The sequence below is a fragment of the Erpetoichthys calabaricus genome, chromosome 16 (assembly GCF_900747795.2).
Source record: "Erpetoichthys calabaricus chromosome 16, fErpCal1.3, whole genome shotgun sequence".
NCBI classification, from domain to species: Eukaryota; Metazoa; Chordata; class Cladistia; order Polypteriformes; family Polypteridae; genus Erpetoichthys; species Erpetoichthys calabaricus.
The window spans coordinates 76,955,881-76,983,679 of NC_041409.2; the positions used below are offsets into that span (position 1 = coordinate 76,955,881).

The 27,799-nt window shown below is 42.0% G+C and overlaps 1 protein-coding gene across 1 annotated transcript in view; it reads left to right on the plus strand.

The window, feature by feature from the left end:
• The first annotated feature begins 6,007 nt into the window (after positions 1-6,007).
• The window catches only part of LOC114667188 (ena/VASP-like protein), a 144,518-nt gene continuing 122,726 nt past the window's right edge, over positions 6,008-27,799 (plus strand). Inside the window, exon 1 of the mRNA XM_028822394.2 lies at positions 6,008-6,188. Within this exon, the coding sequence (XP_028678227.1) occupies positions 6,184-6,188 (5 nt within the window). The 5' untranslated portion in view covers positions 6,008-6,183. The remainder of the gene's footprint in view (positions 6,189-27,799) is intronic.

Here is a 27,799-nt window from a genome sequence, read left to right on the forward strand (position 1 = left end):
TCAAAAAACTCTAAATCCTGTTACAGATGGAAGCTTTCAGTTCAGTGTGTATAAGTTTATTTAATGGCAGTTCAGAGCAATGGTGTTGAATGCTGAACTGAAGTCTACAAGTAGTATCTGGTCTATGTTACTTTACAGTCCTGATACTTAAGCACAAAGTGAAGGCCCATGTTTATGGTATCATCCACAGTTGGTCCTATATACAGAGTGAAGTGGGTCAAGGTGAGCAACTGGAACAAAATTAAGATGGGTAAGAATGAGCCATTCACACATATTCATTAGAACTGACCAAAGTGCAATTTATTTGATCTTTTTTGGGAACTGAAATGATATCAGGAGATTTAAAGCAAGCTGGAACAGAACACGGTGCATGTCCCTGTCATGGTTTCTTCTGGAGACACTACGGTTTTAAAATTTCCAGTCCTGTCACTTGGTGTGTGCCTGCATGTGTTAATAGAATCAGGGCTGCTTGCAGTGCCGCTTAGCCTCCGAAGTACGGCATGAAGTGATGTAAATCCCTGTGCTGGTCTCCGGATATTTAGCTAGTTGTTACTTCCAGCTGGTTAGGTTTCTTTTGTTTCTTTTCTTATTGTAATGAGCGGCTAGACTGAAGAGACAGACACCACACAGACGGAGCAGGTCAGGCCCTTAAGTGAACAGTCAGATTTACTAAAGAAGCAGAGCTTCAAAAAAAAAAAAAAAGCACCCCCAGAGTCAGTAAGTTGGAACTCACCTCATCTTGTTCTCCTTTTTGTGCACTTGTGATGATTCTGCCTACAGAGAGAGAAGGGCTTTGGAGTGGGCGTGGTCAAATGGAGGCGGGACCAGGGTGGGCGGGGCTTGATGTCAGAGTTATACTAGTGTAAATACTGGCAACTAGTGTAGGCAACGTCGGTCCTGGTGAGCCGCAGTATGTGCAGGTTTTTATTCCAACCCAGTTCCTTGACGAGAACTCAATTATTGCTGATGAAGCACATATTGCTTAAGTGACATTTTGATGCTTCATTTTAGTGGTCTCGCTTGTTAAGGTTCTCCAACCTTAATTGCTTATTTCAATCTTAAACTGCTGCATTCAGTGTTTTAATTGCTCCTTATTAGCAATAAGATGTAAAAGACAAAGCAGCCAGCAGTTCTCCAGCTAGCTTTTTTCCAATTACATCTGTGTGTGTTCATCATGTACTGTTTGGTTTAATAAAACACTTCATAGAAAAATGTGACAGACTGAAAATGATCTGTTTTAGGCTTCAAATCATTTGGATGATATCCTTGGAAAGGAAAAAAATCTACGATATAAGAGCCTTACATTGCACAGACTAACAAGCCATAAAATTAAATAAGGTCTGAGATTGGCAATGATTGGTTTCTAATTAAGCAATTGGGTTGGAATGAAAACCTGTAGCCACTGTGGCTCACCAGGACCGACGTTGCCTACCCCTGGTATATACGATAAGGTGCTTCCTGACAGACATGAGAATTCAGTCACAACTTAAAAGTAGTTGATTCATTTTAGTGACATTATCAAGGTGATTGCAGAAAAAAACATTTTTATCAAGATAATATATGACATATTCACACAATACAGGGGAAAACAGTTTTGAGAAGACGAAAGGTTTTAAAAACTAACTATGGGAAGGAATAAGATATTTTGTTTAGCAGGTGCCAGGAATATCTCTTGGGATGAAACATCAGCCTGCCACGATTTTGGACAAGAAGAAGAAGACACTCGTGGTCAGACTCCTAACGAGACCTCCCCCTGCGTAGTGACGAATAAGCAATATTATTATTGACAAATAAGTTAAAAAGACCGAGGCTACAGCCTCCTGCCTGCATGCCTTCCTCCTACTGCATGAGTTGGACATCAGGTCTCATCCCACCCTGCATCTCGCACTGAGGGGTACTCGCAGATGCGTGACCGACTTCTGCAGGCTCTCCTGTCTCCCTTCAGCTCCGCTCCCTATGGCAGATCCTTTGGCTCCTTCCGATCTCTCATGTCCTCCTTCACATTCTGCCTCACTCGGAAGGATGAGGTGTAGCCAGACCACCCTTAAAAGAACCCTCCATAAGCTGCAGAGAAGATGGGGCCCACCTTTACAAGTGCATTGTCATCTGCAGCTAGATATGACTGTTGCAAAAATATCTTTGTAACTTTATAAAACTCAGTTTTGTGGTATTAGAAGATAAGAAAGCCATACGCCTGGATTGTGGCTGAATTTGCTTTCTGTTGCCGGTTCACTTCACGACATTGTGCTCTGTCTTCTTATTAAATGTCCACTGGGCTTCAGATTGTGTGCAACAATAATTATGGGTGGTTGGCCTCAAATTCTCTGGTTCAGAAGAGGGGGCCAAGACGTCGGTCACTCGATCAACGCTGTCCACTGTTATAGTAGGAAGCTGTCAAGGAACTTCCAACACTTAGAAGCAACGTTGCTATTCTGTGGGGGGCGGCCAGCGGCTGGTGCAATATGTTTAAGAGACAACATTATGAAGAAATGGCAGCATTGTGCACTGGGAAAGTTTAAAGAACAAAAAAGAAAAGAATCTTTGAAGACTTGTGTTTGAGTGTGCTCCGGCCAGAGTCCGGTCCTGTCTAACTTTTGTGCAGTGCTGAATACAACAAGTTAAGAAAGTTCAATGAGGGATGCAAGAATTTAATAAAACTTTTGCATACAGCGGAGTGAGAAAGTACTTAGACCCCTTCACTTCCCGCACCCTTTACTGTACTGCAGATGGATGCATTTGCCATTTTTGCAGATTAACCTACACGCAATAACCCATAAAGACAAAAGTGAAAACATGTTTTAAGAAGGGTTTGCAAAGTTTATTAAAAAACAAAAAGTGAACTCTCTCCATTATAGAAGTATTCAGACTCTCTGCTGATGCACTCCAAGTTGTGGTCAGGTGCATCCTGCTTCCTCTAATCCTCCTTGAGATGTTTCTAGAACTTGATTGGAGCCCACCTGTGGCAAACCGAATTGATTGGACATCATTTAGAACGCCCCATGTGCACCTGTGTTTAGAAGGCCCATAGTTCACTCTGCATGACACGTCAAAAACCAAGCCATGAAGTCCAAGGAACTCTCTGTAGACCTCCACAACCAAATCGTGGTGAGACACAGATCAGGACAAGGAGATAAGGCCATTTCTAAAGCTCTGACTGTTCTCATGTTCACACTGGCCCCAATAATTGTGAAATGGAAGAAGTTTGGGACAACCAGGATTCTGTCTTGAGTTGGCTCTCCAACCAAACTTCATAAGGGAGGTAACAAAGAGCCCAATAGTCACTCGATGGAGATAGCAGAAGCTTTTGGAAGGATGACCACCTTAGCAGCACTCCATCAACCAGGTGTTTATGGTAGAGTGGCTATATGGAATCCACTCTCGAGTAGAAGGCATATATATGAGAGTTTAAAGGAATCTGAGAGCATCAGGAAAAAAGATTGTCTGGTCTGATGAGACAAAAACATTAACTGTTTAATAAGCTGAACTCCAAAAGCACTGTGTCTGACAAAGATGAGGCACTGCTCATCACCTGCCTAACTCCATCCCTGCGGTGAAGTATGGTGGTGGCAGCAACATTCTATGAGGGTGCTTCTAAGCGACAGGGACAGGGAGACGGGTCAGAATTAAGGAAAGGATAACTGCAACCAAACACAGAGAGGTCCTTAAGTGCACACCACCTCAGACTGGGATGACGGTTCACCTTTCAGAACAACAATGACATGAACCATACAGTCAGGATAACACTGGAGTGGCTTTGGGACAAGTCTCTGACTGTCCTTGATGGACTCAGCCTTAAAGCCCATAGAACATCTGTGGAGACACCTAAAGATGGCCGTTTACAGTCACTTTGCATCCAGTCTAACAGAGCTTGAGAGGATCTGCCAAGGAGAATGGCACAAACTGCCCAAATCCAGGTGTGCAAAGCTTGTAGAGACTTACCCACGCCAACTCCAAGCTGGAATTACTGCCAAAGGGGCTTCTACAAATACTAAAATAAGGGTCTGAATTCTTCTATGAATGAGAGATTTCAGTTTTTGATTTTTATTAAATTTGAAGACCTTTCTGAAAAAATGCTTTCACATTGTATTTGTGGGTTATTTAGAGTACATTGATGGGCAAAAAGGCAAATGTACCCACTTAAAATTAAATGTACAACACAGTAAAGGGTGTAAAAAGTGAAGGGGTATGAATACTTGCTCAATCCATTACATAGCGTCATTTCTGACCCATAATAAGGAAGCGCTATTTCAACCCACAAAAAATTGTTTCTTGACAGCCCACACCCTAAAAGCTTTTAATATTCTTCTATATTGTATAAAGTGCAGTATCTTCCACACTAACCCTAACCTGTGTTACTGTACATTCTTATAGCTCCTAAATATTTGTTCCTATATTAACGGAGCCCACTCATTCCAATTCAGAGCAAATGAGCCCAAATAATAATTCAATATAAAATGAACGTGTCGACCCCCTGCTGTGGAGTTTGCATGTTCTCCCTGTACCCCCATGGGTTTCCTCCCACAGTCCAAAGACATGCAGGTTAGCTGGATTGGTGTTGACAACTTGGCCTCTGATTTGGGAGTGTGTGTGTGTGTGTGTTCACCTTGCTACAAACTGCTCCTGCCTTACACCCGACGCTTGCCGAGATTAGCTCCAGCTTCTCCACAGCCCTGCTCGGGATTTAGCGGCTTTGGAAAATGAGGGAGATGAATGTGTCAAGCTAAATTCATCTGAAATGTGAAAACCAAAAGCAAACGGACCTCCTCTACAGAATACATGAGTGTGCCCTGGCCGAGAGTGGCATCCCGTCCTGCCCAGATTCATGTCACATACCTCATAAGGGGACCCAGCCTCCACCCAGGCTCGGATTCATTGACTTAAAGAGCCGTGTCAGAAAATGAATTAATAGGAAATTAAAATATGAATTCCAACATGGTGGAATGGAACTATTGCCTGCTAATCGCACCGTGTTTTAGCCTTTCGTGAACCGCGTGTTTGTTCGCATGTCAATGTTTTATTTGGGACATTTTTTATTTTTTTTTGCCTGCGGTGGGTTGGCACCCTGCCCGAGATTGGTTCCTGCCTTGTGCCCTGTGTTGGCAGGGATTGGCTCCAGCAGACCCCCGTGACCCGGTTTTCGGATTCAGCGGGTTGGAAAATGGATGGATTTTTTTTTTGCATGTTGTTCTTTATAATGTATTAAAATGTTGCTGTTAATATGTGATATTATGTGATATATTAATACACTTCATTTCCATCCATCCATTATCTCACCCGCTATATCCTAACTACAGGGTCACGGGGGTCTGCTGGAGCCAATCCCAGTCAACACATGGCGTAAGGCAGGAAACAAACCCCGGGCAGGGTGCCAGCCCACCGCAGATACACTTAAGTTTGCCACTTTAAATTGGAAAAAGCGTTTATGATTTCCAAAAACAGATGTCCGTTATTTTTGTATCAGTGTAGCTTTCATATTTTAATACTCGCAGATCCTAACCCTAACCCTACTGGGAGCCCCCCCTTAAACGCCCCTCAACCTGAAAGGTTCTTTCAAGAGTGCCACGAGTGTCTCGCCTGCTAAACTGCCAACCCCCTGATCCCCCCAGTCCAACCCCTGTAAGATGTCTGGGGTGAGGATAAATATCGAGCTTCTCTCAAGTCTGTCACCTCTCCACACGCTTTCTGGAAACTCTCAGTCTTGATGATCGTCCGCCACTGTCCCTGTGACTTCGTGTCGCCCTCTCCATGTGTCACTGGGTCACGGTCGCCGCTGCGCTAGGGTATCTTTAATTACAATTGGGTAATCAAATGGGGGAGGTGACTGTTTTCTTGAGATTTATTTCATGAGGTCAGGCGTAACTAGAACAAACGATTTCGCTGCGACAGCGACATGCGGGTAGATGGTCTTTCTCTGAGAAGTTTGCGGGTATTCGCCGCTAGGTGGCACCAGAGCCTTGGCGCTGAGCCCGCGCTGTTTCCAATTTGCCCAGCACGCCGGCGCAGGGGGAAAAAAAGGAGTGAAAAGATGGCAACACTGGATGAGCGGCTGCCCAGCGAGCCCTCGGCAGAGAGGCAAAGGAGGCCGCTTTGAGACACCGTTTCTGTGGACACGTGCGTCAGTCTCTCTCTGTCCTTTACGCGGAGCGGGTATAACAGAAAAAGCGCCGGAACGTCCAAAGAAACATGAGGTGAGCAACGCGTCCCTTTGTGTGGGACTCGCGTCAGCCGGTGCGTGTAGGATGGCGTGCCGCATGACTGTTGTCGGCGCGGTCTGTCAGCTTCATTTAAAGAAAAGTCGGGAGGTCTCCGGTTTGTACAGTGCGTTTGGAGCAGGTGAGGATGTGAAGGGCACCAGCCAGAAGGGCTGGCATCCCGGCCAGGGCGGGTTATCCAGATATAGCAGCGGGCAATGCTTAGTTAAAACAGTTGGCATCTCCAACCGGCGTCTGCTTCGTAAGCCACAATTCCGCCAAGGTCCATGCAGCAAGTGCCTGTAAGGTGCGCTGTATGTGACGTCACCGAACCCGCCACCTCAAAGCCTTTGCGAGTCCCCGAATGTGTCGTGCTGTGATGTCATTGGCGGTCAGGTCGGCTTTGACATCACGCAGCTTCAGGGCCGGAGAGCACCGCACCACACCGCACAATGCGCGCCTTTGTTCTCGGCGGCGACTTTCGTCACACGTGCCCTCCCTTTGTGCGCTGTGCAAGGTGCACGGCGCTCGTTTCTCCTTCCGAGCCCTGGGCACTGCTGCTGTTGGTAGGTTGGCGGTGCTGGCACTGGTGCTGGAGCCGAGGGGGCGGCAGCAGCGGAGTTGGTGGGATTTGGAAAAATGGCATCTTCACACTTGGGCAGGGTTCGATGTATTCTGAACTTGGCCTTGGAGGCCCAGAATAAACGGAGCAAGAAAAAAAAAGTTTGATGTAAACACAGAGCTTTCTTGGCACGTCGACCTTACAGGCTGTTCCTGCGTATTACAGCCAAGTTTGACCAAACAATTTCTGAAGCGACCAAAAATGGAAAAGAGCGCCTGGGCTGGTGCACTGTGGGATTAACAAAGGACGGGCTCTGCAGACACACACGGCATTTGGAGATGTCACAGATGCCGGCATGGGCACTGTCCAGGAGTTGTTTACGGAGACCCGGCCTGATAACCTGCTAGCATTTATTGTTATTATTATTATTATTAATAATAATAATAATATTATCTGGAAGTGCATGAGAGAGAAAGGAGTACCAGAAAAGTATATGAGGATTGTCCAAGACACGAATGACAGAGCAGGGATTCGGGTTAAAGAAGTGTTGGTATTGCAGACAAGATCCCAGTTCGAGTAGGTCTGCACCAGAGATCTCCTTACCTCTTTGATCTGGTTTATGGGTGTGTTGACTCATGGGATAAAAGGCCAATCCCCCAAACCTCTCTAAGGACCATGCTTTTTGCTGATAACATTGTGTTGTGTAACACCAGAAAGAGGAGAAAGTTGTTAGAGGATTGAAGATAAACAGGAAGAAGACAGAATATGTAAGGCTTCATGATGATCAGGATTCAGAAGTTGGCCTGAAGGGAGAGCTATTGAAAAGTGCAGATCGTTTTAAATATCTAGGATCAGCGGTAGCCCAAGATGGACAACTAGATGCAGAGATAACCCACAGAGTGCAGTGTGGATGGAACAATTGGAAGAAGGTATCAGGAGGATTGTGTGATCGAACAATTACGGTGAAGGTTAATGGTAAAGTTTTTAAGACAGTAGTAAGACTAGCAATGATGTATGGAGCTGAGACATGGGCAGTGAAGGGAGTGTAGGAGAAGAAGCTGGATGAGGCAGAAATGAGAATGTGGAGATGGATGTGTGGAGTTACAGAAAAGGACGGAATAAGAAATGAGACAATCAGAGGTACAGCGAAAGTGGAAGAGAAATCTAAGAAATTACAGAAAAGTGAGCTGAAGTGGTGTGGACATGTGGTGAGGAGACACAATGAATATGTGGGCAAAGGAGTGATGGGAATGGAAGTGCAGGGAGAAAGAAAGTGAGGAGGGCCAAAGAGGGGGTGGATGGATAAAGTGAAAGAAGATCTGAAGGAAAAGGGCTGGACTGGTGAGGAGGTGGAGGACCACACGGTTTGGAGAGAGTTGATCAAGCACATCAACCCCACTTAGAAGTGAGAAAAGATGAAGAAGTTTATATGTATATCTCTCTATTATAAAAGAAAATCTTGAGACGAGAAAAGACTATTTCCGTGAGATTTTTTCAAGTCCCGCCCTCCTCTGAACCATTTTCAGACACTCCCGTGGTCCTCTCACCTCTCATTCGTGTGAATGCTTTTGTCAGACACAGTGACTGTGCTCTCAGCTCTTATAAATTTTTATGTTTTCCTCACTTTAAGTTCCCAATAAAAGAAGATGTATTATGTACAAATCTTATTGAAGAATTTCATCCCAAAGGGTTATCAACAGAAGAAATGAGTACACTGGCAATCCTAGTCAAACGAATTAATGCAAAAATTGTCCATACACGGCAAATTGGTTGAATGCGTATCAATAGACTATGCTGAAAAAGTTGGTGGTGATGGTGTGGAAGATGAAAACATCAACTTACAATATCACAAAGAATATCTACAACCGTTAACACCGTCCGGTCTTCCACCGCAAAAATTACTGTAGAAAGAAGGATGTATCGTAATGTTATTGCGTAATTTATGTATGAATGATGGGCTATGCAATGGAACAAGATTAGCTGTATTCAAAGTCGGTCAAACAATTCTGAAATGTAAAAGTTTAACAGGCGACAAGAAAGGTAATGTAGTACATCTTCAGGGGATAACATTAGACACCCAAGGAGATCTTGATATGCCATTTGTATTTAAACGTTTACAGTTTCCCATTAGAGTAGCTTTTGCTATGACAATTAACAAATCACAGGGACAAACATTCGAAAAAGTCGGTTTATTTATTAGAAAGAAAGAAACGATATTCACTCACAGGCATTTATACATTGCATTGTCATGATGTAACTCCAAACACGGAATCAAAATTCAATGTGATATTGACGAAAAGTTCATTAAAAAAAATGTTTCTACTGAAGTTTTACAGTAAAAGTGTAAGTTTAAAAAGTATTTGTGTGTTAATTTCAAAGCCAAACAGAACGAAAACATATAACGCAACGAATATCTTTAACGCAACATGAAACATAATTTACTTTCAAATTATTACGTTGTACTATTTTTTATTCTGGTTAATTACTTGCTGCAATGTACAATAGTTAGTTCTGTTATGCATAGGTAACAATTCCCATGAAAATAACAATTTGTTTAAATTGTACATCCACATCCCCATATGCGAGCGGCAGAGCTGCAAAGTGGCTAGCGAGTAGCGACCGCCTGGGGGTTGGCGAGTAAAGCGAGAAGGGGACAGAGCCCCCCTAGTATGTATATATATATATATATATATAGAGAGAGAGAGAGAGAGAGAATGCTAAGGGCTGTGTCCTTCTTTCGTGCGATTTCCCATGCACCACTGGGGCTAGAACCTTGATCGTGGTCTTAAGGCAATACTCCACCCAATAATGTTTTATTTATGCTACTTATCCCATGTACTTTGTAATTAAAGGCCTGGCCGAGAAAAATTGTTAATTTTTTTACATAAGAGAAATTCTCATAAACGGCATCGATAGGTGACCAAATATTGTGAAAAACGTCCATGGAAAAAAAACGAAAAAAAATCCCACTTGTGTGCATAACCCATATGCCTTTTATACAGTTGATGGCTCAAACCGTACATTTGCTAAATTGTTGTTAAGCAGTTACTTTCTGAATTATCAGGGCCTATGTGAACAGTAAACTTGACGACTCATTGGAAGGACATTTTACCTTGAAGAGCCGTAAGTCGTTGGTCAAGAGACTTGTTTCCAATTCCTCCCTATGAGTCTTTCAGTTTCCTGTTGAAATCCAGGCTGATAATCCAGGAAGTCCCTATTTTGCAGGATTTTAGCAAAAATGCATTCATGTTGCACATTTTGCGCTAGCGTCTATATAAAAAAACATGGGATGCATCATGACTAACGTGAGAGGTTTTCTTTTTTTTTTTCATGGACATTTTATACAACATTTGCTACTGTCCAGTGCTGGTCGCCAACCATCAGGCCCTGAGCAGTTCACCATCGTAGAATCCACTAAGAGGTCTTCGTTGTACCAGAGGGTGTTTGATGATAAGGTGTGGGCAGCTGTTGCAAGATTAAAGCTCAAATGAAAATGGACCTTGAAACATGACAATGACGCTAAACCTACCAGTAAATCCACCAAGGAATGGCTGAAAAGAAAGAATCAAAGTCCAAGTCCGGTTCTGAATGCCATCGAGATGCTGCGGGGGTTTTGGGGACGGGGGATTGTTCACACAAGAGACCCCTCACACATCACACCGCTGAAAGAATTCTGCATGGAGGAACAGGAGAAGTTTTCTCCACATCTATGTCAGAGATGGCTGGACAGTAACAGGGAACACTCACTTGAGGGGGGAGACACGGGGGGGTGGGGTGGGGCTTGCTTTTTCCATGGATGGAAATGGCATATCTGTTCATTTCTTAACTGAATAAATTATTGTAAGGTCAAATTTTCAATGTCTTTTGTCAGTTATGTTACGTTTATGTAAAGATACTGTTCAAATGAAGATCAAATCCTGATATTACCACATATGTAAAAAAAACAAAAACAAAAGAGAAACATTTCATGGGGTGTATGTCCTTTCTCACATGACTGAACGTCGCACAGCGTATGGACCACTAGGCCAGGGGAGATTTCTTCCACTTTTGAGATTTGTATTTATTTTTTAAGTTGGACGCATCATCATGGACTGTTTTTAAATGTATTAAAGTCACTGCTCCGATGGTGATGTTAATGCTATTAAGCGTTTTGAAAGCTTTCTGTCCCATGAAAGATAAAATAAAATGTTGATAAATGCTGTATAGCACTTTTCCACAGTGAGCCCATCTCCAGATGCCGTGTCAGAGCAGCACTCTTGTCCAGCTGGTCATTTTATAACCGAAATAAGCAGCAGCAGTCTTAGGCTTTACAGTCCAGTGCTGTAGCCCCCAAGTCTTTGATGAAGCGGCCGGCCTTGAGGGTCATCTTTAAAGGTGTTATATATATGGATAGCCAATATGCGCTACATAATTATACACGTCAGTCTTAACAAACAGATACATCTCATTGCTGAGCAAAGCAGTAAAAAAAACCAGTCCGTCTTGAAGGGAGCCTTATGGGATAGCCAAAAAACAGCTGGTATTCAAGTGGATTTTTACTGAAGTTTTTATTCTTGAATCTTCAACACAACTGAAAGCTGAGGCTGGGCCATGAGCTGACCTGAGAAGGCATTCCTTTGCCGCAGGCTCAGCCTTGTAGTGAAGGCCCAGTAATGCCATTCCTGTTGTGAGCTGTTCATTGGCCTGTGGTGTACCGCGTGCACCCAAAAGCTTCGCCAGCTCCTGTGTTTTTAAGTCTGAAAGGCCAGCCCAAGTGGTGCCAGAAGCCCCAGGACTGCAAAGCTGTACGCCCCTTTGAACAGAATTCCTCTACTGTGGAGCCTCACGGAAAAGAGATGCCATGGGCACATTATACGCTAGCCATGTCGGGGCAATCCAAACTGTTATTTGTAGCTGGCAACGCCAAAGCTGCCATTTGTGAACATGTTGTCTGCGCACAAGGAAACAGCCGGATAAGACTGCGGTGGCCAAAGAGCATCTGGTTGTGCTTTCCTGCTGCACTCAGTTGGCTTCTGTTGGATAGAACTGGCTGCTTCGTAAATTGCCTATAATTAGAAACAGTTGCTGCCTTTTTCTTGCTGAACAGTTTGTGTTTTTGCAACCAGTTTAGTCCCCTGGTGCTTCTTGCCTCCAAGCGTTGATTTGATATCTTAGCACTTGCTTGGATGGGATTGTGGGATCGCTGAGGAGTGTGCCCAATTTGCGCCCAACTGTTGGGAGGAGAAGGGGAAGGCCGGTGGCGCCCTGACAGCCCGTAGGTGTTGGTGTGGGCATTCCTGAACTTGCTTTATGACGCTGCTTTTCTTCATTGCCAGCAGATCCTCATTCAGGACTTCTGCCTTTGATTGAACCCGTGCGTCAATACGTGTTTATACAGCCAAAGAGACTTGCATGTCACCACCGTACTTCGCTCCACTTACTGTACATACTGTTGTAGGATCCTGGGGTCAGAGGTGCATGGCAGAGGCTTATTTGCCATTTTTGAAGCAGAGGGTGGCACAGCAGTGAGGTGGTCAGAGAGTGTGAAAGAAAAGTTTAGTATTTTTGTGCCTTAATGAGAGTGATAGCATGTTTTAGTGCAGGGGAATAGCCTACTAAGAAACTGTAAGGTTAGAATGTCATGTTTCTGTAAATTATAAAGTTAAAATGTAACATTTTTGTGAATCGTATTGTGCCAGATAAGAAAGAGTGGAATGCTAAACATTGTTAAACTGCACATACACAGAACGGACTCGGCAAATAAGCAAATCAATGAAGTACTGTGCAGCATGAATAAATCCTGCTTTAGAAAGTAGCAATCCGTAAAATGTTAGCTTTATATCATGTGTTGTGTGAGCCTGTTCTGATAACAAAGTGGTTATGAATAAGATTTTGTGTCTCAGTTCAAGGACCATCCCGCCCGACACACAGCTGGCTACAGGGGTGCTCCTTTCTCATGAAAATAAAATCAATGCGGGCTGACAAGCTTCCTCCTGCCTGGGTTTTTGTCTCCCTGATTGTCTTCCACAAGCTGCATCCTCACAGATCTGAGTTCTGGGTTCAAACCTGTTATGTAACAGCCAGGGCTTGTTCCCTAGCTTATTACGGTTTTCCTTTTTATTGATTTTGATTTTTTTTTCCTGTGTTTATGTCATTTTTACTAGTATTGTTTCATGTCATATATTATGTGGTAATTGTATATTTGTCTCCTGGCCTTGTTTCTTGAATCCTGTGAGTGGAACCCCCCTAGAGGTTGGGCCACATAGACGTCACTTCTGAGGGACAGCCCTCCATGTTTACACTCTGGTGGCGGCGAGGGATTCCCTCAGTGTGTCCTTAAGTGCCGTCGAGTGTAATTATTGTTTGGCTTCTTATTGTTTATTGGATTTTTGCTTGGATTTTTGGATTACGTTTATCTGTTTTAATACAAGTTTGCATTGATCCTTTTTTGGGGATTATTGTTTTTTTTTCTCTACTTGACCTTTTTTTGTGCATCTTTCTATTTTTATCACTAAATTCCTTTATTTATAAAGATTCTTCCTTGGCCTTGGCTCTAGCGCCTGAGGTTTGACTTTTTTTGTCTGGTGTTTTTGAACATTTACAGCATATTTTGAACTTGATTATGCTGAAGCCTGTCTGTGGAGTTTGGGGTCAGGCTGCCTGGAGTTAGGGTGGGGGGAGGCCTGTCTCTATACTGGTATGAGTGCCAGTCACCCTTTATACTATGAAGGTGTCACCATTTCACAATAAAATCCCACACCCAGTTGTTGTTTGGTTGGAGTTTGTATGTCTGTGAGGTTTTTATTCCAACCACGCTAAAACTATCTAAAGTTTGATTAATCGGTTCTGTCCATTTATTTGCCTGGTGTGAGAAGCCCTGAGATCAATTGGCACATTTTGGATGCTTGATTCTTGCCTTGGGCGGCACGTTGGCGCAGTGGGTAGCACTGCTGCCTCGCAGTTGGGAGACCTGGGGACCTGGGTCCGCTTCCTGGGTCCTCCCTGCGTGGAGTTTGCATGTTCTCCCTGTGTCTGCGTGGGTTTCCTCCGGGCGCTCCGGTTTCCTCCCACAGTCCAAAGACATGCAGGTTAGGTGGATTTGTAATTCTAAATTGGCCCTAGTGTGTGCTTGGTGTGTGGGTGTGTTTGTGTGTGTCCTGTGGTGGGTTGGCACCCTGCCCGGGATTGGTTCCTGCCTTGTGCCCTGTGTTGGCTGGGATTGGCTCCAGCAGACCGCCGTGACCCTGTGTTTGGATTCAGCGGGTTGGAAAATGGATGGATGGATTCTTGCCTTGCACCTGGTGTTATTGAGATGGCTTCCAGCCCCCTGTCCCCTTAAATTGGATAACTGGTTTTGAGAAGGTTATACTATGTTAATATTCTAACACATTATTCACTAGCAGGATAGTTCCAGCCATTACATTTAAATGTGTTACTTTAGCAGGACCACTGTTGAATCTGAATGGTGCTCTTACTTCCAAAGGTCTGCATTTGGAGCACAGGCTGGCGTGTTAACCCATTTTTGGGCTGAGGTCTGCTATCAACTGCTTTTTGTCATCTTATTCACGCCTTTTATGAATGCACAAGATGCAAATCAAATTTAACGTCAAGTTTGTAAATGGAGTAGGCAAGAGCATACTCAGGGGACAGGAGAAGTCTTTTTTACCAGTATGAGCAAAGGAACCCAAAAAAAAAACAAAACACAAATTTGAGGGAGAAATGTGGTCAACATGAAAAAAGGTTCAAGCCAGAAAAGTCCCAACATTGCTTTCTAAATATTTGTGAGCTGATGATGCCACATGTCACATCCTCGTGCTTGACAATGGGTGTCATCATCAACAACATGACTGCCATCATATAAAATCTGGTAAAACCTGTTTCAGAATGGCACTTTAATGCTGTCACCACCATAATGATACAATAAACTAAAGCTCTGAATTGGCATAAGGTGCCCTAATTCAGGGTGTTAATGAGAACGTACTTTAAGAGGTAGAAGGACAGAATAATCAAGAGTAGTTGCATCAGATATTTGAAATATTAAAATGTGTTCTTCAGCTTTAATGTTTAAAATTTAAATATTCTCAACTGTAATAGAAATTCTGCGGTGGGCTGGCGCCCTGCCCAGGGTTTGTTTCCTGCCTTGCGCCCTGTGTTGGCTAGAATTGTCTCCAGCAGACCCCCGTGACCCTGTAGTTAGGATATAGCAGGTTGGATAATGGATGGATGGATGGATGTAATAGAAATTTGCCATTTTTCACCCTCTGGTCCATAGAGGACTCGATTCCTAAAATGACACACCATATTACTGATCCCCTTGAAAAGGAGTAACATTGCCATTATGGTGGGAACCCCTGGTGTGGGTTAATGTGGCATGCAGAGCTTCAAGTCCATCTGATCATTTTTGCTGAAGACACCTATTGATTTACTCTTTATCATTCAGGGTGTCATTTTCTGCACAAGATATATTCTAAAAATGGACCAAAAATTGGTGTTTTGGGGTCTAGAGAGCCAAAAATAGGGGGAACCCAAAACCTTTGCCACCTTGTATAAACAGACATCAAGATGAATCAAACAGTATAAAAATATTTGGGGGGTCTTCTCATACCAGTGATGTGCTGGACAGATGAAACTGAAGTGGTTGTAAAGTGTTTGTAAGTAATTCTTAAGAACACAGTAAAAAAAATATATATATATGTAATGAATTATAACTTTAAAATGCAGCCAAACAAATTCATGAAAGCATGGACTGGACTGGTCATAACGCAGAGTCATGACACCAGCTTGCCATTCACCAGTCAGCATTCTTACAGTTTACCGTGGCAGTGGTGGCACGGCTGCTAACTGTGTGGTGCTGACGCCATCCCTGCTGAAGACAGAGGTGTGAATTATTCAAGCTGTAGAATGGCAGTCCCGGGCTGAGTCTGATCATCTCTTTGATATGCGGCACACAGAAACGACAAGTGGAATGTTGATTAACATATTTTTCCATATGGTAAAGATTTGCTAATGCACAAAGTTTGAATTTAAGTTGTGTGTTATTTTATTATGTGGTAATGTAAGTGGGTTTGCCATTTTGTTAATTCTGGAGTGTGTCTCATATGAATGGACAAAGCCAGACATGACCATCTGGTAGGGAGAAGCATCATTTATACTTTATCGAGTGATTGGCTGTACTTGTTTTAATCTTAACCCAGAATAGGGAGGTAAGAGTCTTTGGCCCTACTAAATTTAATCAATTTAATAATAATATTGCGGCTCATTGTTTAAATCTGGAAAAATTGTTCATTTCAAAATACAAAAACAAAACTAAGGACAGAATAGGAAAACTAAAAGTTATTCTGAAAAACAAAAATCCAAAATACTATCCAAGATATTACATGCAAAATCCTAAATAAAAAAAATTGCAAAAATTCAAAATTAAGAATCAAAATGAAAAGCAGAAACAATAAACTAATTGGTACAAAGTTTTTAAAATCCAGAAGAGCAAGACAAAGTTCAAAAACCTTTTTTTTCAGGTTAGGAGCAGGCGTTGATACAGCACTTTCCCACACCCACCACATGACAAACCAACTCAGGATCCCAGATTTGGACCCGAGTGCAGCCATGTGACTGGTGACACCTCAGCACCACACCATCTCAGATGGAATGGAACCAGTGTGAGGTTTTAAATGGTGGCTGGAGGTTTTCTCTGCAGGTTGGAGGGCCTACATGCAAGGCTGATTGCAGATTAATGTCATACCCAGGACAACAATTGCAGGTTAAGGGGCCTTGCTCAAGGGCCCAACGAAGTACAGTAATCCCTCACTTATCGCGGGAGGTAGGTTCCAAGGCCGACCGCGATAACTGAATTTCTGCGAAGTAGGGACACCATATTTATTTAATTATTTAACGTGTATTTGGACGTTTTTAAACCCTCCCTGTATTGTTTACAACCCACCCTTTACTCTATTAATAACAGGGACAACTGCTAAGCAATATAAAATCGGTAGATAAGTTTACACTTACTGTATAGCGAAGTACACGTAACAGTATATGACGTGATGATGGTGATGAATATGCTGCGCAGTAAAAATGATGACAATTGAAGGTGATAATCCCCTGAATGCAGTAGCAAGAGCACGTTAATGTTGAATGAGTGAGATGAGACTTCCTGGTTAATGCAGCACTCCGTCGCTGAGCCAATCAGCAGCACACAGGAACTTAACTGCGTGCTCTGATTGGGTAGCTTCTCAGCCATCCGCCAATAGCATCTCTTGTATGAAATCAACTGGGCAAACCAACTGAGGAAGCAAATACCAGAAGTAAAAAGACGCATTGTTTGCAGAAACCCGGGAAGCAGCGAAAAATCCGCGTTATATATTTAGATATGCTTACATATAAAATCCGCGAAGTCGTGAATCCGCGAAAAGTGAACCGCGAAGTAGCGAGGGATTACTGTAGAGTCACTTCTGGTGTTTATGGGATTTGAACTGGCAACCTTCCTAGCCTCAGAGCCACCACACCGCCAATTAAAAAAAACGTGAAAAAGCCAAAATGGAAATTTGAAGAGACAGGAACATAAAGGGGAGCAGAGAGCACCATAAGAGAAACTAATGCCACTGCAAAGAAGCAGCAGTCACAGGGTATTGAAATGTGCTTAAAAGCTTTTCTTTGAAAAAAAGATTTAAAACTTAGCAAAATAAAGTTCTTTTTTGAAACAAAACAAAACTGAATGTTTGTAAAACAAAAATAAAGAAGCCTTAACAAAACAAAAATAAGGAAACGTAGGACGATTCAAATCTTTTTCTAAGCAAACCGTGAGAATGCTCTTCTCCAAGACATTGTGTTCATCACTGCTGGGTATTGTACCCGGCCATGTTATCTAACATTGACTGCATCGTATTGCAGCAGTACGTCTTGTAGAGTGTCATGATCTGAATGTTGTTTTTAACTTTTCACAATGTTCCTGGATCATTGAAAAATAATTCAGATTGCATTTTGGGGTTTATAGAAGTTAAATTATTCATTGTGCAGTCAGTCATTTTCTAACCTGCTTAGTCCTGAACAGCGTCGCAGAGGGTCCTAGAGCCTGTCCCATCTAGCATAGGATGAAAGGCAGGAGCAAAACCTGGACATGGTACCAGTCCATCGCAAGGAGAACATACACACGCACGCTCACGCACACGCACCCCAACTACACACCATGGCCAATTTAGCATCACCATCCACCTAACCTGCATGTCTTTTGGAGAAAAGCGGAGCACTTGGAGGAAACCCGCACAGACACAGGGAGAACATGCAAACCTGAGATGTGGACTCTGGTCACCTTTCAGTGAGGCAGCAGCACTGTCTCCATGCCACCCTAGGAATTCGTTGTTCATATTTAATTTTTGTTTAAATGTGTTTTTGACAAGGTTGAAAACAATATGCATTTTTTTGTGATGCTAGGTTAATTTGGTTACGAGTTCCGCACTTTGTGCTGTTTTTGTCAGGTTGTTTGTAGGCACTGCTGGGAGTGTGCAATAATAATAATAATAATAATTCATTACATTTATATAGCGCTTTTCTCAGTACTCAAAGCGCTATCCACACAGGGATGTCATTAAAATGACAGAACAAAGATCAGCATCTTGCATTTTGAGTTTGTAGATTCTTAATCAAATCGTTAAGAGTGTGTTGAAGAATTACAAGTTCTGATCCTCTGGTTACAAATTGATTTTGCCCCTGACTCTGATTTACGTCTTTAGTTTCAGCCTTGATTTGATGCTTTTTACTTGCTTCTGATCATTTTGCTATGCATATTTTTGTCACACGTCTTTGTCTTTTTCTTCACAAAGAATTACCGTATCCTTCTTGTTTCCTCTTGTCTCTTAAATAAAATTTCAAGACTGTTTCAGCCTACTGCTGGCAAGTTAGTCGAGAATCTCAAAATGGTGACGGCCATGTCACAAAATTTCATCGAACAAACAAAATAATGGTACAAATATAGACACAACAGTCAAACCGCAGCACTTTTTAAAAGCCATCAGGTATGCCAAGCTGACTGCTGCACCTAAGGGCTGCTGCCTGATCGGAAGTCGTGTCCCTCCTTATCCAAAAAACATAACATAATTCACAAAGAACAGAGGAAAATTACTAGACAATACAGTGAAATAGTAAAAGGTGATTAACAAACATTAAACAATTAACAGAGATGAGTCTGAAGAAATGATAGTTTAAAAAAACAAAAGGAAACAAAGGATACAAAACCAAAACCTCAGGAAGCTGAGGGTCACGATGTGAGGAGCCTTTTCTGAATGTGGTGATGTGAAAGCGGTGTTAGAGATCAGCGCTGCAGCTGCTCTTTTTAATATGAATCGATGAACTTTTTATAAATATAAATAGCAATCCGGTAAACTTTGATAATAAACCAGGAGGACCAGCGAAATCATTAAAGAGAGATCTGGACAACATGCAGCCTTGGGCAGATCACGGGCAGATGAAGTTTAATGTAGCTACGTGTGGGGTCTTACATGTAGGAAGTAGAAATGTTAGATTTGAATTCTCAATGGATTGTCTGAAACTTGAGAGTACCCCTTATGAGAAGGACCTGAGGGTCTTAGTGGACTCATCACTGTCAACATTCTAACAGTGTACTGAAGGCAGTGTAAGAACAAGACAGAGTGTTGGAGCACCCTCAGGCATAAGTGAAAGCTAAAAATAATCAAAATAAATGTGTGAAAGTATGCAAATAGGTCTTCTTCATATGCAAGTCCTATATTGACTGACCAAGATGGCAGTTCTTCCGGCCATATGGCAACTGGACAGGAAGTGGTCGGTCCAGGTGGATGGACACCAGATGTGACTTTTGTGGAGGAGAGCTGTCAATTTTCCAGTCTGCAGATGAAGGAAAAGAGAGAACGTTATCCCACCACGCCATCCAGTGGAGCAATGGAGAACTACCATCACCAAAGCCCTTAATCTGTCTTCTATGCACACGGGCGTGAGAGCAGACAATAGGATGTAAGATTAAATGTGACTTTTCCTTAAGTTATAAGACACACTATTGGGGACTTCTCTGGTGCACGGTGCATAGTTTTTTAGTCTCCATATTACAAAACAGACATGGCAACACCAGAGAGAGTCCAGAGGAGAGCCGATAGGCAGATTTCAGGACTGTGTGGTCTGAGCTTTGAAAAAGAGACCAAAGGAGTTGAACTTTTTCAGTTTATTAAAACCGAGATTAAGAGGTGACATGATTGAAGTTTTTGAAGGTATAAAGGAGATGAATATAGTGGATCCAGGCTTTTACTTTAAAATAAATCCCTCCACAAGAACACGGGGATCCGGTTGGCAACGGGTCAAGGGCGGAGGTCACAAAAACATGAAAATGTTTTTCTTCACACAAAGAACCACAGACACATGGAATAAATTACCAGGTGCAGTCCTAGAGAGTAGGACTTCTGGGACCTTAAACTAGACTTGATGATGTTTTGGAGAAATTGGGTGAATGGGATTGATGAGCTTCTTGTCAGAATCATTCTACTGTTCCGATGTTCACTTCCTCTCGCTATGTCGTTTGTTTTTTTGAGCTGGTGATTTACTTTCAGCATGGCTGCAATAAAAGGTGTAGTTGGTCCTGACTGAGATAAGAGCTGGACAAAAATTAAGAACAATGTTTTGGTGTAAGGAACTACAGGGGGAAGTTAAGGCATTAAGGAATGGTTTAGTTTAGTGACAATTGCAAAAGTCTTGAAATACGACTTGTAAGACAACATTTTGGTTAAAACCCCCTCTGGATGTGTTATGGCAATCCTTCTATCGCACCCCAGTCAAATAAAACAACACCCTCTGCCATTCAAACAATTTCAAGCGTAAACTAACAAGAAACAAAATTAACAAAAAAAAAAAAAAACGAGGACATGTTTTGATTCAAGAAGAAGTTTGCAGTCCGTTGCATAAAAATACCAGGGGGGGGCTCACAGACCTTCAAGCAGCGCAGCACAGATGTGCAACACATTAAAACTACTCAGCACACAGGAGCCTCGGTTCTGGAAGACGGTAGCCTTTGTGACTGAAGAGCTGACTGGGATGTCAGTCTTAAAAAAACAGGAACCATCAAAGACGGGAATGCTTATCAGGAAAGTGATTGTGAAAAAGAAGCAATCAAATCCTAAGAGTAAAATGCCCTTGACACCCGGGGGTCCCATTCCTACAACACTGCAACACTTTAGTTGGCCTGGTCGCACACATACAGTTATTGACTTTTCAATCCTGAAGCAGAAATAAATGAACAAGTTAAAGAAGAAGTGAAAAACGGGGACTGGCCTGTACTGAGGACTGGGTTGCAATGACAATGGAGATGTGCAGCGATCATTGAGATTGTCATTTAAAGTTGTGTGTTACTGACTACGTAAGAGGGCATAAATGGACAAGATGGGAGGGTTGAATTCCATCCTTTCTTCATTACAGTATGTGATCTTAAGACTATTTGCTCAGAGAAATGTTTCCCTGTAGAGTGTGTAACAGGTAACATTTATTTATTTTTTGTTGAATGGACACTTATAGTTGGTAAAAACTTGGTACAGCAGGATACTTAAAACTTCACACAAGATGAAACAGTAAGGTAAAGAAGCTATTTATGTAAGTAAAACCAACTTAATGAAAGGATAAGTGTCTGTCTGCATGTCTGTCCAGTTGCTGTGTCTCTGTCATTCAAAAAGATCATCACAAACATTTTTGATAATAAAATGCATTGCATTTTACATTCCGACAGATGGCGCATCACACACATTAACACTGGTTTTATGAATCCCATACCAAATGGCACATAACAGAGACATACACATTGCATGGCACACTGCAAATAGGGTTGCCAGATTTCCAAAATCACAAATCGGGACAGCCACCATTTCAAGCAGCCATAAAAACGATTTTAAGGAAGTAAGGAAGACAAAAAATAGATCATTATAATTAAATTATAATTATAGATTGTGGAGGATTGCCGGCTTTCCAGTCCGGCCCTCACCCCCAGGCCGCTAGGAGGAGTCCTCCGGACAGCATATTGGTGCCCCGAGTTCCAGCAGGGCCTCATGGACTCTGTAGTTTTTATACACAGCCCTGCTGGATACCTTGGGGGCCGCCAGGAGTCGCTGCGAAGGGCCTCATGGACTCTTTTATGCCCTATAACCCGGGAGTGCATCCCAGTCACGTGACTGGAAGAAGCGATGTGCTCCCGGGATGAAGAAAAGGACTTTGCCCTGACCCGGAAGGAAAACGGACTTGTGGGTTTGGCTTGGAGCCACTTCCGGGTCAGGGACTATAAAAGGACTCTGGGTAAGCCCAGACACTGAGCTGAGCTGGGAGGTAGGAGGGCGAAGTGTCTGGGCGAGGAGGAGAGAGTATTGTTGATTGAGAATAGTTTATTGTGTATATGAGTGTGGTGAGGAGAGTGCTTGGTGCACTACTGTATAATAAAAATAATTATTATTATACTTTCACCTGGTCTCAAGAGTGGTACCTGAGGGTGTTAGAGGTGGCTCCACACCTCTACTGCTACAAGATTTATAAACATGCATAATCTGAACATATAAATATATGTAAATAAGTACATAGAAGAGAACATACTACCTCAACTTATTTCTTTTTCATTCAAAATTTAGGTACAGGTGTTTGGTATAACTTGTAACATGTTTTATGTTTCATTTAATATGACATATGTAAACATTAAAAAAGACTCAAAGTCTTTATCAGTATCACTTCACTTTCAAAATGAATTATACACAAGCATGAGTAGCCACGATGAGCACGAGAAACGCACGATCACACGCGCGCGTGACATACACGAACACACACGATTCAAACAGTCGGATTCAGCTGACACTTGCAAATTTTATACATATAAGGCGGTACACCAGACTGTCTATAAAAATGTAGAAGGTCTCTTTAACTAGATATTCAATATAAAGGCTGAATTAAGATTTTTTTTCTACATGCAATTTTTGTTTAATCGAGATTTTCAGAGGCACTGTGAGACCATGCCACTCAGATCGGGACATCTGACAACCCTGACTGCAAACGTTAACGCTGAGGTCTGCATTGATTGCTTAGATTTCAACCTGTCTTAGACAGGAAGCACAGCTAATATGTCCATAATCTAATTAAAATTGGAATTGGAACAGACTGGAATGGAAAAAATAGTCTATGTCGTAACATCTAATGGCAGCTTTGAATAAACAATGAGCGCTCACCCAAAAGTACAATGCATATAATGAGTCTACGAAGAATAAGTAATGTGTGGACATCACAAACAGAGGAGAGGCTTGTCTGATATCTCATGTTTTTCATGCCACGATAGAATAGCACTGAACTCCTCATACCTATAAGCCCTTCGCATGGGCATCAGTTCCGTTATTGGTTGTCACAAGAAAGGTCGAGCTAGTGGCCCTCTGGAAATGTCAAACTGTGCTGGAAAGTCGTCATGTAGTTGTATAAATTCCGAAAGCTAGTCGTGTGAATTGACATGTGCAGGTGACAAGATGAGCAATGACAGTCGTCAAGTTTGACATCCCTCCTGACCAGAGGTTGTGTAATGTGATGCCGGCTTTACCAGCACTCACTGCAACTCCAAAACCATGCATAGACAAATTAAAATCGTTCTCATTATATCCACTGATTGTTGGCACGCTGTTACAGGGTGGCTTAGAAGATTGATTTCCATCTCAGTTTTCTATCAACTACCAAAGCATAACACTCCACTCTAATTGTATCTACAGGTCCTTGAAAAATGAGGCCCCTAGACATTCAGCAACAGTTGGATGATAGGAGAACGTCGGAGTTGACAGCTTTCTTGGGGCTGCACCTTTCTCCATTTCACGTCCTCATAAGGTGAGCCTGGAACGCAGCCCAGGACCTCCAAGTCAGTCAGCAGCTGCTTACCCTTTTGCTTTCATGAAAAGAGGCAGAGAAAGATGCTCTGTGATCTGAAGGCTTCAAGTCCGAGTGCCCACTACCACCACAGAACATGCTACACTGGCTTTATTTTTGGAGGGTTACATTTTGAAGACTGAACCAGAGCATCCTACAGTTATCTTGTTAATTTCAAGGTGTAAAGAGTACATGTACGGCACACAAACACTACAACATTAAACAGTTCATAAGCATTACCGACGCTACATGGAAAGTCCAGTCAGGACCGTCAAGTTTGTGCCCACCTTCCACAAGCTTTCCAAGGCTCCAAAAATCGATATCATCGGATAATGTTCTTCTAGGCGTTAGACAGTTTCTGCCATTAGTTACACTTGCAGTGTTTTTTCCTAAGGTAGTTATGCTAAAAAAGACGTTAGTCACGTTAGTGACCTTTGGTAATAAGAAGATGAATTTTATTTCGAATTAAACTGAGATGAGTAAGGCACAATAGTCACTTCTGCTCTGACAGTTTACTCTCCTCTTAAAAAGAAGGCCTGAAAAATAAGGCCACCTCATTAAAAGCAGTATAAACAACAAACTTGTGAAATATTCACAGAAAAAGACACTGGATATCTTTGGTGGAAGGAAAATAAAATTAGACTCTCTGAGCTGTCAGTCATAATTAAAATTACAAATGTGTGTTTGTGCCACCTACAAATACACGTGTCACTCCAGAGAGAGCAGCATTAAGGACAGACAAACTAAAAGTGCTGGTCTTCTTGACGTGGAAACTCCATCACACGCCTTGGGAGTTTCAAAATGTCTGACTGCACTTTTGTTAGGATTTGTTTTTATAAGCCTGTTATTTGTTATTTTTAGGCTTCCATTTCCAGTTAAGTGTGTGGTGAAGTGAATAAGAGGTAATAATAATAATTGTTTACTTTAATATAGCGGTTTTCTCAATAATCAATGCAGTTCAGCGAGTGGGGAGCCTCTTCAGCCAACACTAATGTGTAGCATCCCCCTGGATGATGCAGCGGCAGACATTTTTGTGCCAATATGCTCACCACACATTAGCTGTTAGGTAGTGAAGGGGCGAGAGAGAAAGAGCCAGTTAGAGACGAGGGATGATTAGGGGGCCAGAATGACTAGGCCATGCTGGGCAGTTTAGCTTAGATAGATAGATAGATAGATAGATATGAAAGGCACTATATAATAGATAGATAGATAGATAGATAGATAGATAGATAGATATGAAAGGCACTATATAATAGATAGATAGATAGATAGATAGATATGAAAGGCACTATATAATAGATAGATAGATAGATAGATATGAAAGGCACTATATAATAGATAGATAGATAGATAGATAGATAGATAGATAGATAGATAGATAGATATGAAAGGCACTATATAATAGATAGATAGATAGATAGATAGATATGAAAGGCACTATATAATAGATAGATAGATAGATAGATAGATAGATAGATAGATATGAAAGGCACTATATAATAGATAGATAGATAGATAGATAGATAGATATGAAAGGCACTATATAATAGATAGATAGATAGATAGATAGATAGATAGATAGATATGAAAGGCACTATATAATAGATAGATAGATAGATAGATAGATAGATATGAAAGGCACTATATAATAGATAGATAGATAGGTAGATAGATAGATAGATAGATAGATAGATAGATAGATAGATAGATAGATAGATAGATAGATAGATACTTTATTAATCCCAATGGGAAATTCACATTCTTCAGCAGCAGAATACTGATACAATAAATAATATTAAATTAAAGAATGATAATAATGCAGGTGAAAAAACAGACAATAACTATGTATAATGTTAAATATTAACGTTTACCCCCCCGGGTGGAATTAAAGAGTCGCATAGTTTGGGGGAGGAACGATCTCCTCAGTCTGTCAGTGGAGCAGGACAGTGACAGCAGTCTGTCGCTGAAGCTGCTTTTCTGTCTGGAGCTTAGACATTGGGATACACTTTACTCTTCATGGAAGATGCGCAGGGATCTTTTCTGATCATAGAGAGTCAGGATCTCAGTTTTGCGTCTCATGAACGGCGCCATTTTTACAACACAGTGTCCCCATCATTATACTGGGGCATTGGGATTAAGCTCCCCCTGCTGGCCTAATCAACACCTCTTCCAACAGCAACCGAAGCTTTTCCTAGATGGTTTCCCATCCATGTACTGGCCAGGCCAGAACATGCTTAGCTTCAAGCAGATGACCTGTTCTGAAGTGCATGTGGTATAGATAAGTAGATAGAAAGAATTCAAAAGCCAAAGACAGATAAGAAAAGTACCATTGATTGATAGATACCGTATATACTAGTGTTTAAGTTCTTATGCAGATAAGTCAGGACTTGATTTTACCGTATAATTTCCAGTTTTTTATAATGTCGGTTGTATAAGTTGATTGCAGAAAACTCACGCTATTGATACAAGAGATTATGACATGCTAACGCCCACCTGAGAGACTAACCACGGGGCACATGGCCTTTTTTTCTATATATTGTGCCTACGTGACCACACGGTGATACCCGAACTATTCCGAAGCAACATTTGCACTGTTTTGTGTTTTTTGTATCTCACACCATCACACACCTTTATCAAAAGAGCATCCCTTATCTACGATGGAGCATTCGATCAGAAGAAAATATGAAGCTGGTTTTAAATTAAACGTCATTGAAGTGGCGAAAGAAATTGGTAACTGCGCTGCTGCAACAAAATTCAATGTGTCTGACAAATTGGTGCAAGATTGGAGAAGGCAAGAAGATGTAAAAAAAAATGTAAGTGTCATATTTTTGAATGGCATATAAGTCGGGGTCTGATTTTATGATTGATTTTTCGGGTTTCAAGACCTGACTTAGACGTGAGCTGGGGCTGAGAAATTTTAGAGAGGCACCCAAGTGTAGAAGTATCCCTTGGAGTTCAACCTGTTTATGGATTATTTATCACTGATTTTTAATCTTCACGAAAGCACTGGTTTTGATCTTGGATGTTTATTTATTTATTTATTGCAACTGCTCTGCACTTTCTTTAATTTTGTGTGACACTTTAATTGAATAAAAAGCACAAAGCATTTTTACATCACCCATGCTGTGTTATTTGTCCTCATTGCCCAGCCCATCTTGGTTTCAGGACTATCGCTGTCCTGGGTTCAATGCCAATTTGCAGGCAACACAGACATCACAAAGTGTCTGTTTAATCAAAAAATTGCTTTGTGTTTTTAGAGGAAGGAAGACACTCCTAATTCTTCTAGCATACAGTGATCCCTCGCTATATCGCGCTTCGCCTTTCGCGGCTTCACTCTATCGCGGATTTTATATGTAAGCATATTTAAATATATATCGCGGATTTTTTGCTGGTTCGTGGATTTCTGCGGACAATAGGTCTTTTAATTTCTGGAACATGCTTCCTCAGTTGGTTTGCCCAGTTGATTTCATACAAGGGACGCTATTGGCAGATGGCTGAGAAGCTACCCAACTTACTTTTCTCTGTCTCTCTCTTGCGCTGACTTTATCTGATCCTGACGTATGGGGATTGAGCAGGGGGGCTGTTCGCACACCTAGACGATACGGACGCTCGTCTAAAAATGCTGAAAGATTATCTTCACGTTGCTACCTTCTGTGTGCAGCTGCTTCCTGAAGCGACATGTTGCACGGTGCTTTGCATACTTAAAAGCTCGAAGGGCACGTATTGATTTTTGACTTTGTTTCTTTCTCTCTCTCTCCCTGCTCCTGACGGAGGGGGTGTGAGCTGCCGCCTTCAACAGCTTTGTGCCGCGGTGCTTCGCATACTTAAAAGCCAAACAGCCCTATTGATTTGTTTGATTTCCTCTCTGTTTCCTTTGAAGAGGAAGATATGTTTGCATTCTTTTAATTGTGAGACTGAACTGTCATCTCTGTCTTGTCATGGAGCACAGTTTAAACTTTTGAAAAAGAGACAAATGTTTGTTTGCAGTGTTTGAATAACGTTCCTGTCTCTCTACAACCTCCTGTGTTTCTGCGCAAATCTGTGACCCAAGCATGACAATATAAAAATAACCATATAAACATATGGTTTCTACTTCGCGGATTTTCTTATTTCGCGGGTGGCTCTGGAACGCAACCCCCGCGATGGAGGAGGGATTACTGTATTCTGCAAGCTTCCCTTCATA